The 14818-nt window shown below is 43.0% G+C and overlaps 1 protein-coding gene across 8 annotated transcripts in view; it reads left to right on the forward strand.

Moving 5' to 3' along the window:
• Nucleotides 1-1753: 1753 nt before the first annotated feature.
• The window catches only part of COBLL1 (cordon-bleu WH2 repeat protein like 1), a 116486-nt gene continuing 103421 nt past the window's right edge, over nt 1754-14818 (forward strand). For 3 of the 8 annotated variants that reach the window (XM_077272804.1, XM_077272811.1, XM_077272814.1), the window contains exons 1-2: nt 1776-1912; nt 4183-4295. In XM_077272804.1, coding sequence (XP_077128919.1) covers nt 4234-4295 — 62 coding nt within the window. In that variant the 5' untranslated portion in view covers nt 1776-1912; nt 4183-4233. Of the gene's footprint in view, nt 2111-3955; nt 4049-4182; nt 4296-14818 lie in introns of those variants that run through there. The other 5 variants (XM_077272808.1, XM_077272810.1, XM_077272806.1 and 2 more) reach the window with 5 other exon arrangements.

Raw genomic sequence — 14818 nt, forward strand, 5'->3', positions numbered from 1 at the left:
TGTGTCCTCCCAGGTGTGTGCAGTGTAAAGTGTGTCCTCCCAGGTGTGTGCAGTGTACAGTGTGTCCTCCCAGGTGTGTGCAGTGTATATAGTGTGTGTCCTCCCAGGTGTGTGCAGTGTACAGTGTGTGTCCTCCCAGGTGTGTGCAGTGTACAGTGTGTGTCCTCCCAGGTGTGAGCAGTGTACTGTGTGTGTCCTCCCAGGTGTGAGCAGTGTACAGTGTGTGTCCTCCCAGGTGTGTGCAGTGTACAGTGTGTGTTCTCCCAGGTGTGAGCAGTGTACAGTGTGTGTCCTCCCAGGTGTGTGCAGTGTACAGTGTGTGTCCTCCCAGGTGTGTACAGTGTACAGTGTGTGTCCTCCCAGGTGTGTGCAGTGTACAGTGTGTGTCCTCCCAGGTGTGTGCAGTGTGTGTCCTCCCAGGTGTGTGCAGTGTACAGTGTGTGTCCTCCCAGGTGTGTGCAGTGTAAAGTGTGTGTCCTCCCAGGTGTGTACAGTGTGTGTCCTCCCAGGTGTGTGCAGTGTACAGTGTGTGTCCTCCCAGGTGTGTGCAGTGTGTGTCCTCCCAGGTGTGTGCAGTGTACAGTGTGTGTCCTCCCAGGTGTGAGCAGTGTACAGTGTGTGTCCTCCCAGGTGTGTGCAGTGTACAGTGTGAGTCTGTGTGTCCTCCCAGGTGTGAGCAGTGTACAGTGTGTGTCCTCCCAGGTGTGTGCAGTGTACAGTGTGAGTCTGTGTGTCCTCCCAGGTGTGAGCAGTGTATATAGTGTGTGTCCTCCCAGGTGTGTGCAGTGTACAGTGTGTGTCCTCCCAGGTGTGAGCAGTGTACAGTGTGTGTCCTCCCAGGTGTGTGCAGTGTACAGTGTGTGTCCTCCCAGGTGTGTGCAGTGTACAGTGTGAGTCTGTGTGTCCTCCCAGGTGTGTGCAGTGTATACAGTGTGTGTCCTCCCAGGTGTGAGCAGTGTACAGTGTGTGTCCTCCCAGGTGTGAGCAGTGTACAGTGTGTGTCCTCCCAGGTGTGTGCAGTGTACAGTGTGTGTCCTCCCAGGTGTGTGCAGTGTACAGTGTGAGTCTGTGTGTCCTCCCAGGTATGTGCAGTGTACAGTGTGTGTCCTCCCAGGTGTGTGCAGTGTACAGTGTGTGTCCTCCCAGGTGTGTGCAGTGTACAGTGTGTGTCCTCCCAGGTGTGTGCAGTGTGCAGTGTACAGTGTGTGTCCTCCCAGGTGTGTGCAGTGTACAGTGTGAGTCTGTGTGTCCTCCCAGGTGTGTGCAGTGTACAGTGTGTGTCCTCCCAGGTGTGAGCAGTGTACAGTGTGTGTCCTCCCAGGTGTGTGCAGTGTACAGTGTGTGTCCTCCCAGGTGTGTGCAGTGTACAGTGTGTGTCCTCCCAGGTGTGTGCAGTGTGCAGTGTACAGTGTGTGTCCTCCCAGGTGTGTGCAGTGTACAGTGTGAGTCTGTGTGTCCTCCCAGGTGTGTGCAGTGTACAGTGTGTGTCCTCCCAGGTGTGAGCAGTGTACAGTGTGTGTCCTCCCAGGTGTGTGCAGTGTACAGTGTGTGTCCTCCCAGGTGTGTGCAGTGTACAGTGTGTGTCCTCCCAGGTGTGTGCAGTGTGCAGTGTACAGTGTGTGTCCTCCCAGGTGTGTGCAGTGTGAGTCTGTGTGTCCTCCCAGGTGTGTGCAGTCCCCCTTGGACTTTGTACCTCCCTCCCAGCTGCAGGAACACAAGACGCTTTTTCTCCTCTGACGGACGGGAATGTGCGGGAGAGAAGACAGAACGTGGAGAATGAACAAGACCCAACTTGCATGCTAAGCTCCAGCACAGAGTGACTGGCCTCGGAGGGCGGGGGCACAGAGGCTGGCACAGCGCGGGCGCCGCACACACAGGCGGCCTCTGTTCCCAGGGAATCTCTCGGCACAAGGTTGGTCTCAGGTTTCCTTTCCCCCTTGGAGAAAGTGGCTGTAGTTTGTTGGTGGAGCAGGGGTGGACGGTGAGGTGGCCCCTGTGCAGCGCCCGACCACTGCTGGCTCTGCTGGTGCCATATGGTTGTCAGGGCAGAGCCGCCGCCACATTGTTGCCTGTGCTGGAACCAGTGATCATCACATGGAGAGGTGAGGAGGTGAGTGCTGTCCTGTTACATGGTGGCCACACTGAGACTGGGCATCCAGTAGCCGAGTGTGAGAGGGATGGCAAGCTGGGCACTGTTAACTCCTTACTTACCCGACAGCTGAGCTACAAGTCCCAGCATGCCCACCAAAAAGCTGCTGTTACACTCTCCCATCTGCCATTATGTTGCACTATTTATTATTTGTTTGTAAATATTAGTAAATAATAATGTCTGTTATCAAAAATGTGGTCTGGGTTGGCGAAATCTGAATGCGATGCCATTAATTATTGTGTGCACTGCCCTATGGTGTATGGACTTTCTAAGGTGCCAGATGGCTGTGACAAAGTGCTGGTCACACCTTGGGAACCACAAGTCCCAGCATGATAGTGCAGACAGCTCAGCTGGGTGTTGATTTTAGCTCACATGCTTATGGCGTATTCAGATAGTGTTATGCATGTGTTTTCCAGGTATGTTCTGAGAACAAGCAGAAAGTTGGGGTTTGACAGCTTTTGTTGCCAAGAGCAGGCTTCTGATTTTGCATGTGATAGTGGAATTTTTCCAAACTTGCCTGTAGACATGTGCGCAGTGTCAGAGCTGTCTGCTGGTGAGTCAGTGTCAGTCCAGGGGCAGCTGACACCAAGACCTGCTGGAAAGGGGGTGACCTGATGAGGATGGGGGGATACACTGATGATGTGGGGAAGCAAAATGGTGAGGGGTGGGTATGATAAGAAGGGGTGACACAATGAGGATGGGGGGATACACTGATGATTTGAAGGGAAATGGTGAGGGGTGGGTATGATAAGAAGGGGTGACATGATATGGATGGGGGGATACACTGACGATGTGGGGAAGCAAAATGGTGAGGGGTGCATATGATAAGAAGGGGTGACATGATATGGATGGGGGGATACACTGACGATGTGGTGGAGCAAAATGGTGACATGGTGAGGGGTGCGTATGATAAGGGGTTACAATTTGTGGATTGGGGTGCACTGATGTGGAGAGGTGACACGGTGAAGACATAGTGACATGTTGAGAGTGGGTAAAATAAGAAGGGGGTGACATGATGAGCATGAGGGGATACACTGATGATGTGGAAAGGCGACATGGTGACATGCTGAGTTTGGGGATGATAAGACATGCTGTGCTGATAATGGGGATTCATGACGCAAAAGAAGACATGAAGATATGGTGTTATGGTGAGTGATAGGACAAGGAGGGGATAACATGGCGTTAATGGGGGGATATGCTGATAAGGGAAGGGCACGAAGATAAAATGGGGTAATGCTGAAGGTTTACATGAGTTTCTCATAATAACAAGAGGGTGACATGAAAACATAGAGGTAATACGATGAAGGCTGGCTTCAGGAGAACCTGTCACTAGTTCAGAAGTACCTGTCACTAGTTCAGAAGTGACCAGTTTTTGCTCTTACTTTCTTATTTTATTCATTCTGCTATCCTGAGTATTCTGCTTTTTTTCTATAAATTTTAATACGGCTCCAGATATATAGAACTTTTTATTTAATGCTTCTTTTGATGTTGTTTTCCGAGGGGATGGGGTTCATAGATCGTCTCGGATGTGTATTTAGGCTGCTCTGTATTATTAGCCTTTGAGCACCACCCATTTGTTAAATAATAGAGCACACATGTCTGGAACAGTATGGTAGATTTAAAAAGGAAAAAAAAATCCTGATAGAGGAGGTGATGTGAAAGTCTAGAGGGTAAAACAAGATGAAGAGGAATACCATAGTATTAAATGAGTGATAGGATAATGAGGTGACAAAAGACAATGGTAAGATAATTGTATATAGGGGAAATGATAAGATAATAAGGTGTGACACGAGAAGGAGGGATGAAACACAAGGAGGGGCTGACAGGAGGACGGAGTGATAGGATATAACATTGGGTGTACTACTGAAGACTGGTAATGAGAAGAGGAAATCATGGAAGGTGAGATGCAAGAGGACACACAATGGAGACATGATGAAGGGTCAGGGGGAGGAAAGGGGACATGCTTATGTTGGTAAAGAGGGTTTTTTTGGGTGATTTGGAGCCGATACTTATCCCATTATTTTGTTACACAGCTGCTGAAATAAGGACGACTCTTCTCAGCACCCAAGGGACACTGCTGGGGAATGGACGATTCAGGATCTTGGTCTGAAAACTCCAGTCAGGACGCTTCCCTGCCGCCTACAGGGTAAGAATCATCGGAAAGTGCTAACAAGCAAATCCGTGTAAATCAGACCATGGACTTCTGACCTTGTTGTGCAAGCTTCATCTCAGGAAAATATACCCATAGCTGCAAATCGTACGCAGAAAACTAGGGAAAAGATGTCAGTGCGGAGTTCTGCTGCAATATTTCACTTTCACCTGATTTTCTGATTCTGCTGGAAATAACTGAATGTTCGTCCAGAATCTCTGAATATCTAAATTATTGCAGATAACGTGTAGTCCTGCAGATTACTAACATTCTTTGTGCTAAAGGGGTTGTGAAACCTTTTATATAGATTCATCGTCATTTGCAAAATCCCTGTTCTCGACCATGAGCTTCCTAGTAGCGAAGATCCGGTCTGACTCTAATAATGCAGATCTTTCCTCTCATCTCTAGTACATGGAGTCCGTTTAAAGCTCTAATCACACTCGCAGTTTTTGATGCGTTTATTTTTTAGCTGAAGCAAGGAGTGGATAGTAAAGAGAAGAAAAGTTGCCCATGCTTTATACTTTTCCTTCCTTTTTTTCATCCGTCCCCATCCTTAGCCATCCCTATTATCACGCCTGTGCCCCGATTTGCTCCTGATTAACTTCATACACTGTATTTAAAGGGCATTAGTATTATCTTAGAGATTGGTGGTGTCCGTTTATACAAGAATGATAATATCTGGACTTCCAGCTCCTAGTTGGGTAAAGGTCAGGGTCTGGGAGATTGTGTTCTTTGGACTGTTCCTTGTTGCTGAATGCAAAACCCGACACCTTATGTCATTTATGTAAGGTGATAATTTAATTTACAGCCAACGAGGAAGAAAATCATCATAGATGTAAAAAAAAAATTGCATAAATTCTTAGAACCTGGTTCACAAATTGTTGGGAATTCTCTTCTGCCAATTTTTTTTTACATATTTTAATGTTTATAGTGCTTTTTTGCCACTTTTTCCTGCTTTTTCTCCATGCCTTTTATTTTAAGATCAGGAGTGTTTTTTTCAGGAAAGCCATTCCGCTATGCAGATGGTGTAAAATCTGCTACACAATTAGTTACAAATTAGTGGCTTTAAACTGAATGAAATCTATTACTTGCAATGTGACAGTTTTATAAAATTAGCACATATTACGACAAAGCACATACAAAAAAGTGGTTTAAATGACAATGATAAATCTCCCTGATAAGAACTCTGGTCTCCACTAGAAACAATGAATTTAGGGGAGAATAGCTCTGACTTATGGCGTCTGATTAAGCATGCAACGTGGTATGGTATCGTCCTATACATAAACATTTGCAGAAGTGTTCACGTACCTGAGGCTGCAAAGGTTTATATCCCTGGAGTCCTGTATTTATCCAAACGATGTGTAAAAAGTTCCAATGTCATAACAAAGAATAGATTGCCTTTACAGTGGATCTGTCACGTGCCATAAATATGTAATTGTTTGAATGTGATGTAAACGTTCTCCTGAATCTTGGGCTGTTTTTCTTTTGTTCCTAGGCCTTTCGGTTCCTGAGATGTAATCCCCCCACTTGTATTTAAATCTAGTTATCCAAGTGGGCGTGATCCTCAACTTTTCTCTGTGGGTGTCATCTTGAGAACCTCACACCCACTTGGACAACAAGGCTGGAAGAGGAGAAATCCAAGAACCAGAGCACCTGACATCCTCCTTTTGGTAACTTAATTAGTACAGAAAAATCACAACCTTTCGGCCGCGCAGTGCCTTTATCAAGCCATAAAAAAGAGAGATATTCATTATTTTATGGCTTGATAAAGGCCCTGTGCAGCCGAAACGTTGTGATTTTTCTGTACTACCAAAAGGAGGATGTCTGGTGCTTTGATTCCTGGATTTCAATGTATTGCTATAACTTTGTGGAGGATTGCGCTAAGTGTGCACAGGCAGCAGAGTAGTGTACGGGACTAATCTATTGCAAATATCAGTCTATAGAAGAGAAGGTCATACGTCAGGACTGGAGAAGCACAGGAATTAAAAAAAAAACCAAGCATCAGATTCAGAAGAACAGTAGCATTTATACCGGGTAAAAATATCACATAATTTTGGCAAGTGACAGCTCGTCTTTAAATCAAGTTCCCTCGACGATGACACATTTTTTCTATAATGGTGAATGTTCATTCTTTATGTTTCGCCCAGAAATCCCCTGTTACGTATTCACATTTATTTTGGCGGCATTTATCGGAGATTAACCATATGAGAACATATTACTCATCTTGACTCTCCTTCCCCCGAATCTTCTCTCCCACCACTAGATGTTCACATCTGCTTTTCTGTTGAATTCTCCTTTCTTGTGGTTTTGCTGTTGCACAGTGGTGGGAGATGGACAGCCCCGCAGACATGAGTTGCAGATGTATTTCTACGGCTCGTGACATCTGGGCGGTTTATGAATTTGCTTGGAAAGTAATGGACTATATGTGACAATATTAGCAAGTGTTTACTGTAGGTGGATTCACTGTATGTGAGTCAAAAGTCAATACGACCTTCACTTTGACGGACAGTTAAAGAAGCCAGGCGGTCTGTCGATGAAGGTCAGAGGTTGGCGCACAAATCTTTACTGCGCAATTTTACATTCTCCATCCACTGGTACAGACACTGGTCACATTGTAGCGCTGTAGAAATTGGCACTTGGCACCCATTAATGACGAAGGTTGGACTTTGCTGCAGACTTCGCTAACTTCTGTGGTGCAGTCGAAAACTCTATTTGGTCTGTGCAGCTTCTTTTATGGGTCGGAGTTTGAGCTACAATTTAGTAAAGGACTAAAAGAGGCACGTTCATAATTACAAGCATTACTATTAACGACAATGATCTCAGCTATTTACAGTCTGTTGGTCCTTATGAGTCACACAGGAGATCTCCCTACTCAAGGAGCAGAGGAAGGAGACTCCTTATTCTTCCATACATTTTGTGCTCCCACTGCTGCAGTCGCCATCTGAATCCTCACTTTTGGCTGGATCCTTAGTGACATAATTTCCTCCCAGGTGACATCTCTCGGCTATGCTGCTCTATAGAGACATATCCACTGTTGCCATGACCAAAGCCAGTGAGTGCATGTGGCGAGGGTGGGAAAATGGGTTATGGCACACATTATGGGTTGCATCTGTTCTCTGACCAAAAATGGCACCTTCTGGTACCTTTACCTTATACCACCTCACTAAGCAGATTATATGACTCTTTTTTGGTCATTATTACTTCCATTATGGCCGTCTACTGGCTGATCACTTTGCCCCTTTTAGTGCTGCCTACCCTTCTTCCTAAAGAGCCAATGATGCCCTAACTAAAAAGAATAGAGGTTTTTCCATCCTGGATCCTAAAGGAACTTCAGAGCTGAAATCATGGAGTGATTTGTTCCTTGGAGGAGATGCAAGAGCTGTAATACGACCTGTACACTCACTGGCCACTTTATTAGGTACACCTGTCCAATTTCTTGTTAACACTTAATTTCTAATCAGCCAATCACATGGCGGCAACTCAGTGCATTTAGGCATGTAGACATGGTCAAGACAATCTCCTGCAGTTCAAACCGAGCATCAGTATGGGGAAGAAAGGTGATTTGAGTGCCTTTGAACGTGGCATGGTTGTTGGTGCCAGAAGGGCTGGTCTGAGTATTTCAGAAACTGCTGATCTACTGGGATTTTCACGCACAACCATCTCTAGGGTTTACAGAGAATGGTCCGAAAAAGAAAAAAAATCCAGTGAGCGGCAGTTCTGTGGGCGGAAATGCCTTGTTGATGCCAGAGGTCAGAGGAGAATGGGCAGACTGGTTCGAGCTGATAGAAAGGCAACAGTGACTCAAATCGCCACCCGTTACAACCAAGGTAGGCCTAAGAGCATCTCTGAACGCACAGTGCGTCGAACTTTGAGGCAGATGGGCTACAGCAGCAGAAGACCACACCGGGTACCACTCCTTTCAGCTAAGAACAGGAAACTGAGGCTACAATTTGTACAAGCTCATCGAAATTGGACAGTAGAAGATTGGAAAAACGTTGCTTGGTCTGATGAGTCTCGATTTCTGCTGCGACATTCGGATGGTAGGGTCAGAATTTGGCGTAAACAACATGAAAGCATGGATCCATCCTGCCTTGTATGGAGCATCTTTGGGATGTGCAGCCGACAAATCTGCGGCAACTGTGTGATGCCATCATGTCAATATGGACCAAAATCTCTGAGGAATGCTTCCAGCACCTTGTTGAATCTATGCCACGAAGAATTGAGGCAGTTCTGAAGGCAAAAGGGGTCCAACCCGTTACTAGCATGGTGTACCTAATAAAGTGGCCGGTGAGTGTATTACTCATGGAGATCGTCCTTTCAGAGCCAATATGGTCCTTATAGTAGTATATAGGCTTTGGAGCGCAGATGAATTGAATGGGGACATCAATGTTGGGGGAAGTAGCTAGCTTCTCCTCCTATTTATAGAAGGAAATGCAATGAAATAAAAAAAGCCATTACTGACCTGATAATTTCTCCACTGCTCCAATGGCGACATTTCCTGTTAGAAATTTTCATTTTCCGGCAGCGAAAACGAGCCGTGCATCCACATAACCACTGCAACAAGGACAGGGATTACTAGGGCGGCAGCTGTAGATTTACCAGATGATTAGTGTTTTATTTCTCTTAGATTAATTTCTTTAAACCCCTTAAGAAGAAGCACAATATTGGGTTCGGTGGATGATTACCGTCAACATCGAGGTCAGGCTTTATAGATATCGCATACAGATTTGAAGGAGACATTGTATTGTTCAGACAAAGACCGGACGGTGAATTAAAAATGCCTTGAATGTGAAAAGTGTGTTTTTAGGTTAGTAATCCTTAAATACAAGACGATGGATTGTATTTCAGTTGGGTTTGGCAGGACCTGCTAGCTGTCACATCAATAACTGTGGAGAAAATGTGCTCTCTGTTTAGTGTAAAAAATGTGCAAATTCCACTGAACACGTATATTCGTAGAGAGTGAAGTCTGAAGTCTTAAGAAAACCATGACTTGTTCAGAAAAATCTATTGAAATCATATCTTCAGGCCCCCTGATACGGGGCAATTACCGTACCAGATTCTATTCTCTTCTCACTGTTGGTTTAGTTCCTGATACTTTGTAATCTTTCTGTCTTCAATGTGATGAGGATCAGCTCTTTCCATGACTTTCAGATGAACTTGTACATGACCATTACTGTTGCACGTAATTTAATGGAATCTGAGACCAGATTTTCACATACTTAAAGTCCAGGAGCAAGGCACTTAGTAAAGTTGATGGTGATTAGTTGGCCCTCCATGACATGGAACCCCACCAATATTATATTCTAATAGTCAGACGATCTGTCATAGGCCTTGTCTGTCCCTAGGCCCAATTAGGGACCCTTCTCTATAGTTTCCCTCATTAGTCTTAATGCTCATCATGTAATGCTACATATTAGACAAGTATGATGTTCCCTCCTGTTTATAACATATCAGAAGGTTTATTTTGACCAGATTTTAATATTACAGCTCATGCAGACGAGAGTATTATCCGAGTGGGATCCTACAAAACATCAGATCGCACTTGGACCAATGTTACTCTATGAAGCCGTGCACATGTCTGACTCTTTCCTTAGACAGAGAGAAGAAAAAAAATCGCTTTATGCCAGAGTTTGATTGACCTGATACACGGATCGCACTTGGCCATGCAAGTCAATGAGTGCGTGAGAAACATTGGACTACACTCAGAAGACATTCGATTTCCGCGGCCTCACAGTATGGTGAAGATGGAGACATTTTTTTCCATCTTCTCTCCATCCGAAAGAATCAGATCACACTCTGATTATGCTCTAATCAAACTCTGATCAGACTATGAGGAGCATAATTGGACTGATTATCTTGGATGAGAGAATACATCTCTCATGTATCTCATGTATCAATGTCATCTCTCAGACGGGTCGCCTGCACCTGTCCTTGGGACTACTCCAGTAATACCACGTACTCACCCTTTCACTGTATAGATAATAACTGCTCGGATGGTGGTCCAACTGTTGAGACCACGACCAATAACCAGAATGGGAGTCCCATGTTCTTAGTTTGAGTGGTCGTCCATTTGCATGGCCATTCCATTCAAAGTCTATGGACTGACGAAGATAGGTTGGGGCCCACACCGACCTAGTAGTTATTAACTATCCTGTGAAGAGGTATAATTTGTGTGCCAAAACCAGGAATGGAACTTACAGACAAAAACTATAACTGAAAGATTTACATCTGTTCTGTGTTTTGGAGACACTCCTGGTTTTTGGCATGGAAACACTGATCAAACATTCTAATGTGTGAATAAAACCTTACGGCAGGCGAACCTGTGAGTGTAATATGGTGCTGTAGAAATTCCTTGCATCTTCATATCAGTTCCATGGTTGGCTTTGCTACATTCACAAGTCTTTAACAGGATTACTACCTGGGTTGTTGAGTCAGTAGCCAAACTTTTATCTCCAATTCCTCATTTTTCCAGACTCTGATTACAACGGATTACAACCACTTTCTCTCGGTTTTTTTTCTTCCTTTTCTTCCTATTCTTTATAAGGTAACCTATAAAGTAAGCAGTACCTAAGGCTTCTTAAAGACATAAGATTTTAGGTTGGCTCTTTCGAGAGTTTTATGGGGTCCACCAGAACATAGATGTAACGGGATGCTTTGTTTTGTTTTTTTAACTTTTCATCTTTTTCTCCATCTTTTTAAAACACATGAAAGTTTGACAAAACAAAAAGTGTGTACTGGTGGGAAGTTAAGATTAATGGCCGTCACCAAAACTATTGGTCAGCCGTCTGCTGGTTCGACTGACAGATCGTTGAATGATAGATTCCCTAATTGGTTTTGCAACTTTCTAAACCCTCTCATGTTGCTGCTACAGTAAATCCTGTCTTGTAGCCTTAAGGGTTATTTCCATGGAGTAATTATTATTTTAATCTGAATTATAATGAGCGTTTTAAACAGTAATTGCCATGTGTAACAAGTGAAGAAATCAAAGACGAGAGATAAAAGAGAAGGATTATCATCAAATGGGATCTTCCTGTGCAAAAAAAAAAAAAAAAAAAAATTTGCCCATGACGTGTTGTTTGCTTGTGTTCTACAACTTAATAAATACCAAACGAATTACTGGAGAAAGCAGGATCAAGATAAAATATCGATATTTATTGGAATTACATAATAGAACAAATTTATTTTTCAAAAATGTGTTTTACAAGTGCACATTATAAAGGTTGTAGAGATGTCCCCATAAATATATAATGACAATAAAATGACAATATAATAATACTATATATAATAATATATAATATATTATAATAATATATTACATCATAATATTAATATAATATTATATTATATACTGGTAATATAGGAATTGCAAAAATATTTAACTTGTTAAATATATTTGTTTCAATTTGTTATTTTCACCCAATATTTCATACTTTCTATTTCATTTTTATCATTCATTTACTAAGGAAGCAGAGAGCTCTGCAAGGCAGCAGCGGTGGCTTAAAATTTGCAGCGCTTACAAGCTTTTTCCTATTGAGCTTGTAAGCGCTACACTGACGTTGGCAGAGAGTGACTGCAGACTTTTCAATTTGAACCAGACAACCCCTTTAACATTATGTATAGAAAGTAACATTTTGGATTGTTAAAGGGCTCCTGTTATTATGATAGTCTCATCTTTATTTTCATTTATTGTGTTTTGAGAACCTATCCATTTTGCCTTACTGGCACGTTTCCATCTTACATACATACTACTCATTTTTGTATGTATGATTTTTACCTCTTTCATATTTTAGTGATGTCACAGACAAGTCTACTACCACAATGGAGAAATCTTCTTGTGTTTTACTGCCGATATTCTTTGTAATGGAGAGCACCTGCTGTTATAATGGGGTCTGTGTGCACTTTTATAGATCTGTTCTCCACATTCCTGACTTTGCAGATATTTACGAGCCAGGCAAATCCATGGTGTCTGGACTTCTTTGAGTATGCAAATATGTTCTGTGTTGTGATTTTACAGTGTGCGCCTACAACCTTCTCTGTCCGGTACGCTCACTAAGGCCGGTTTCACACTAGCGTTTATGTACGTAGCATAGGGCTGCGTATTCTTACCTTCAGATGCGCATACATCCGCATCCGTCCTGCATACCTATGTTTAACATTGTGTACGCAGGGACATGCGTGGTCATGTGTTGTATGCGGATGCGTCCTCGTGCGGCGTTTCGATGTGCCCACCATGTTGCGTTCGGCGGGCACATCAAAGCATTGCACGGGGACGCATCCGCATACAACTCATGACCATGCATGTCCCTGCGTACACAATGTTAAAGATAGGTATGCAGGACGGATGCGGATGTATGCGCATCTAAAGGTAAGAAGTACGCAGGCCTAATTACTGAAATGTTTGTATTTTTTAGTGGTGGTTTCTATAGCTGTAGTATATAGCAGGCAGTTATGCACTCGCTTATATTGACTATAGTGTGCTCCAACATACTCACCTGTGTCCCAGTGTCGGACTTGGGTGACAAGGGCCCACCAGTAACCAACTCCAGGGCCCCACTTCACACCTACATACTGTACAAATGTGACATTAGCCTCAATCACAAATTTATATAACAATCAACTGGGTGGATTGATAAATGAATAAGATGCCGCCTCTGTCTGTACATAGTGAATCAAGTATATTGTGTCAGGCATTGCTTATCTAAGAGGCCCTCCGGAGGATTCCCCTGTTATCCCGTGGGCCAGTCCAAGCCTGAGTACGTGATAATATTATATGTTAACTTATGTACTGATTGATATGATGTGCGGTTTTCTCACTTAATTATAATATTCTGTAAATCATTGACTTACAGTATATTTATTGTGGGGCATTGTGCTAGTTTGCGATAATATGACAATTTTTGTAAAGTGAAAGTTGGTATACCGGTTTTTGTCTAGTGAGCACTAGTGTACTTGTCTAGCGTGCAGTTATAGGCTTGCTATGTGAAGATGCAGTAATGTTCTCACTTGTGTCTGACATGTGATAGCATGCTTATGTGTGCGTAGTGTATGCTAGTGTACTCAGTCGTGTATATGGTAATATGCTCACATGTATACAGCTCTGGCAAAAATTAAGAGACCACTGCAAAATGTTCAGTTTGTCTGATTTTTCTCTTTATAGGTATATTTTTGAGTAAAATGTAAATTGTTCATTTATTCTGTAAACTTCTGACAACATGTCTCCGAAGTTCCAAGCAATAAATTTTGTTTGATTTTTCTGAAAAGCAAAAATGGTCAAAATTAAAAAAAAAAACCCCAGTGCTTTCAGACCTCAAATAATGCAAAGAGAAGTTCATAATCATTTAGAAACAACAATACTAATGTTTTAACTCAGGAAGAGTTCAGAAATCAATATTTTGTGGAATAACCATGATTTTTAATCACAGCTTTCATGCGTCTTGGCATGCTTTCCGCCAGTCTTTCACACTGCATCTGGTGCAAAAATGTAAGTGGTTCTTCTTTGTTTGATGGCTTGTGACTATCCATCATCCTCTTGATTACATTCCAGAGATTTTCAGTGGGGTTCAGGTCTGGAGATTGGGCCGCCCATGACAGGGTTTTGATGTGGTGGTCTCTTAATTTTTGCCAGAGCTGTAATGTGCGGTAATGTGCTCACTTGTATAGTCCGTTAATGTGTTTGTGTACAGTGTGCAGTAGTGCACTCGCTTGTATATATTGCCCATTAATGGGCTCATGTGCTGGCTTGTGTACAATTTGCAGTAGTGCTCACGTGTATATTTTGTCTGTTAATATGGTCGCTTGTATATATTTTCGATTAATGTGCTTGCTTGTGTATAATATGCGGTAGTGCGCTCGCTCACTGTAAATTGTGCTGTCAGTGTATTTGTAATGTGTATGACAGTGGTTCTCAGCACTTCCCCATACTTTTTAGGAGTGGTCCTAGATCCTTTGGGTCAAAAATATTCCTTGTGAGAAGGCCATTGCTATAGGGAGCAGAGATCTGTCTGCCTGGAATCAAGTTACCTCCTTAATATATAAATATTAGCATATACCTCAAATTAAAAATGTATAGTTTTTCTGATTAGCCATGTCTCTTTCCTTATGTGCAGGCATTACAGGACCTTAGGTATCCATGGTTACAGCCACTGATATAGTGACAGTTAGCTAGTTGCAAGTGGTCGTAACCATGGATACCTAAGGTCCTGCAATGCCTACACATGAGGAAATAGACATAGCAAATCAGAAAAACTACACTACATTTATAATTTATTATTATTACACCTACTACATATTGGGAAAGGATCTTGGAGATGGGAATACCCCTTTAATTCATGCATATTTGAGTTCTGGCAGAAGATGGGAAAATAGCAGACATAAGTTAAGACAAATATGTCAGCTATTGAATCTATGAGTTCAGCATCAGCTTTACGTTTAACCCAGGATTTTTTTCTGTGCCAGTTGGCAAGCGCGAGTGAGATTTTCACATATTTGACGAAGAGAAATTTAGTGCTGTGCATTTTTTG

Source organism: Ranitomeya variabilis, chromosome 7 (genome assembly GCF_051348905.1).
Source record: "Ranitomeya variabilis isolate aRanVar5 chromosome 7, aRanVar5.hap1, whole genome shotgun sequence".
Taxonomy (NCBI): Eukaryota; Metazoa; Chordata; class Amphibia; order Anura; family Dendrobatidae; genus Ranitomeya; species Ranitomeya variabilis.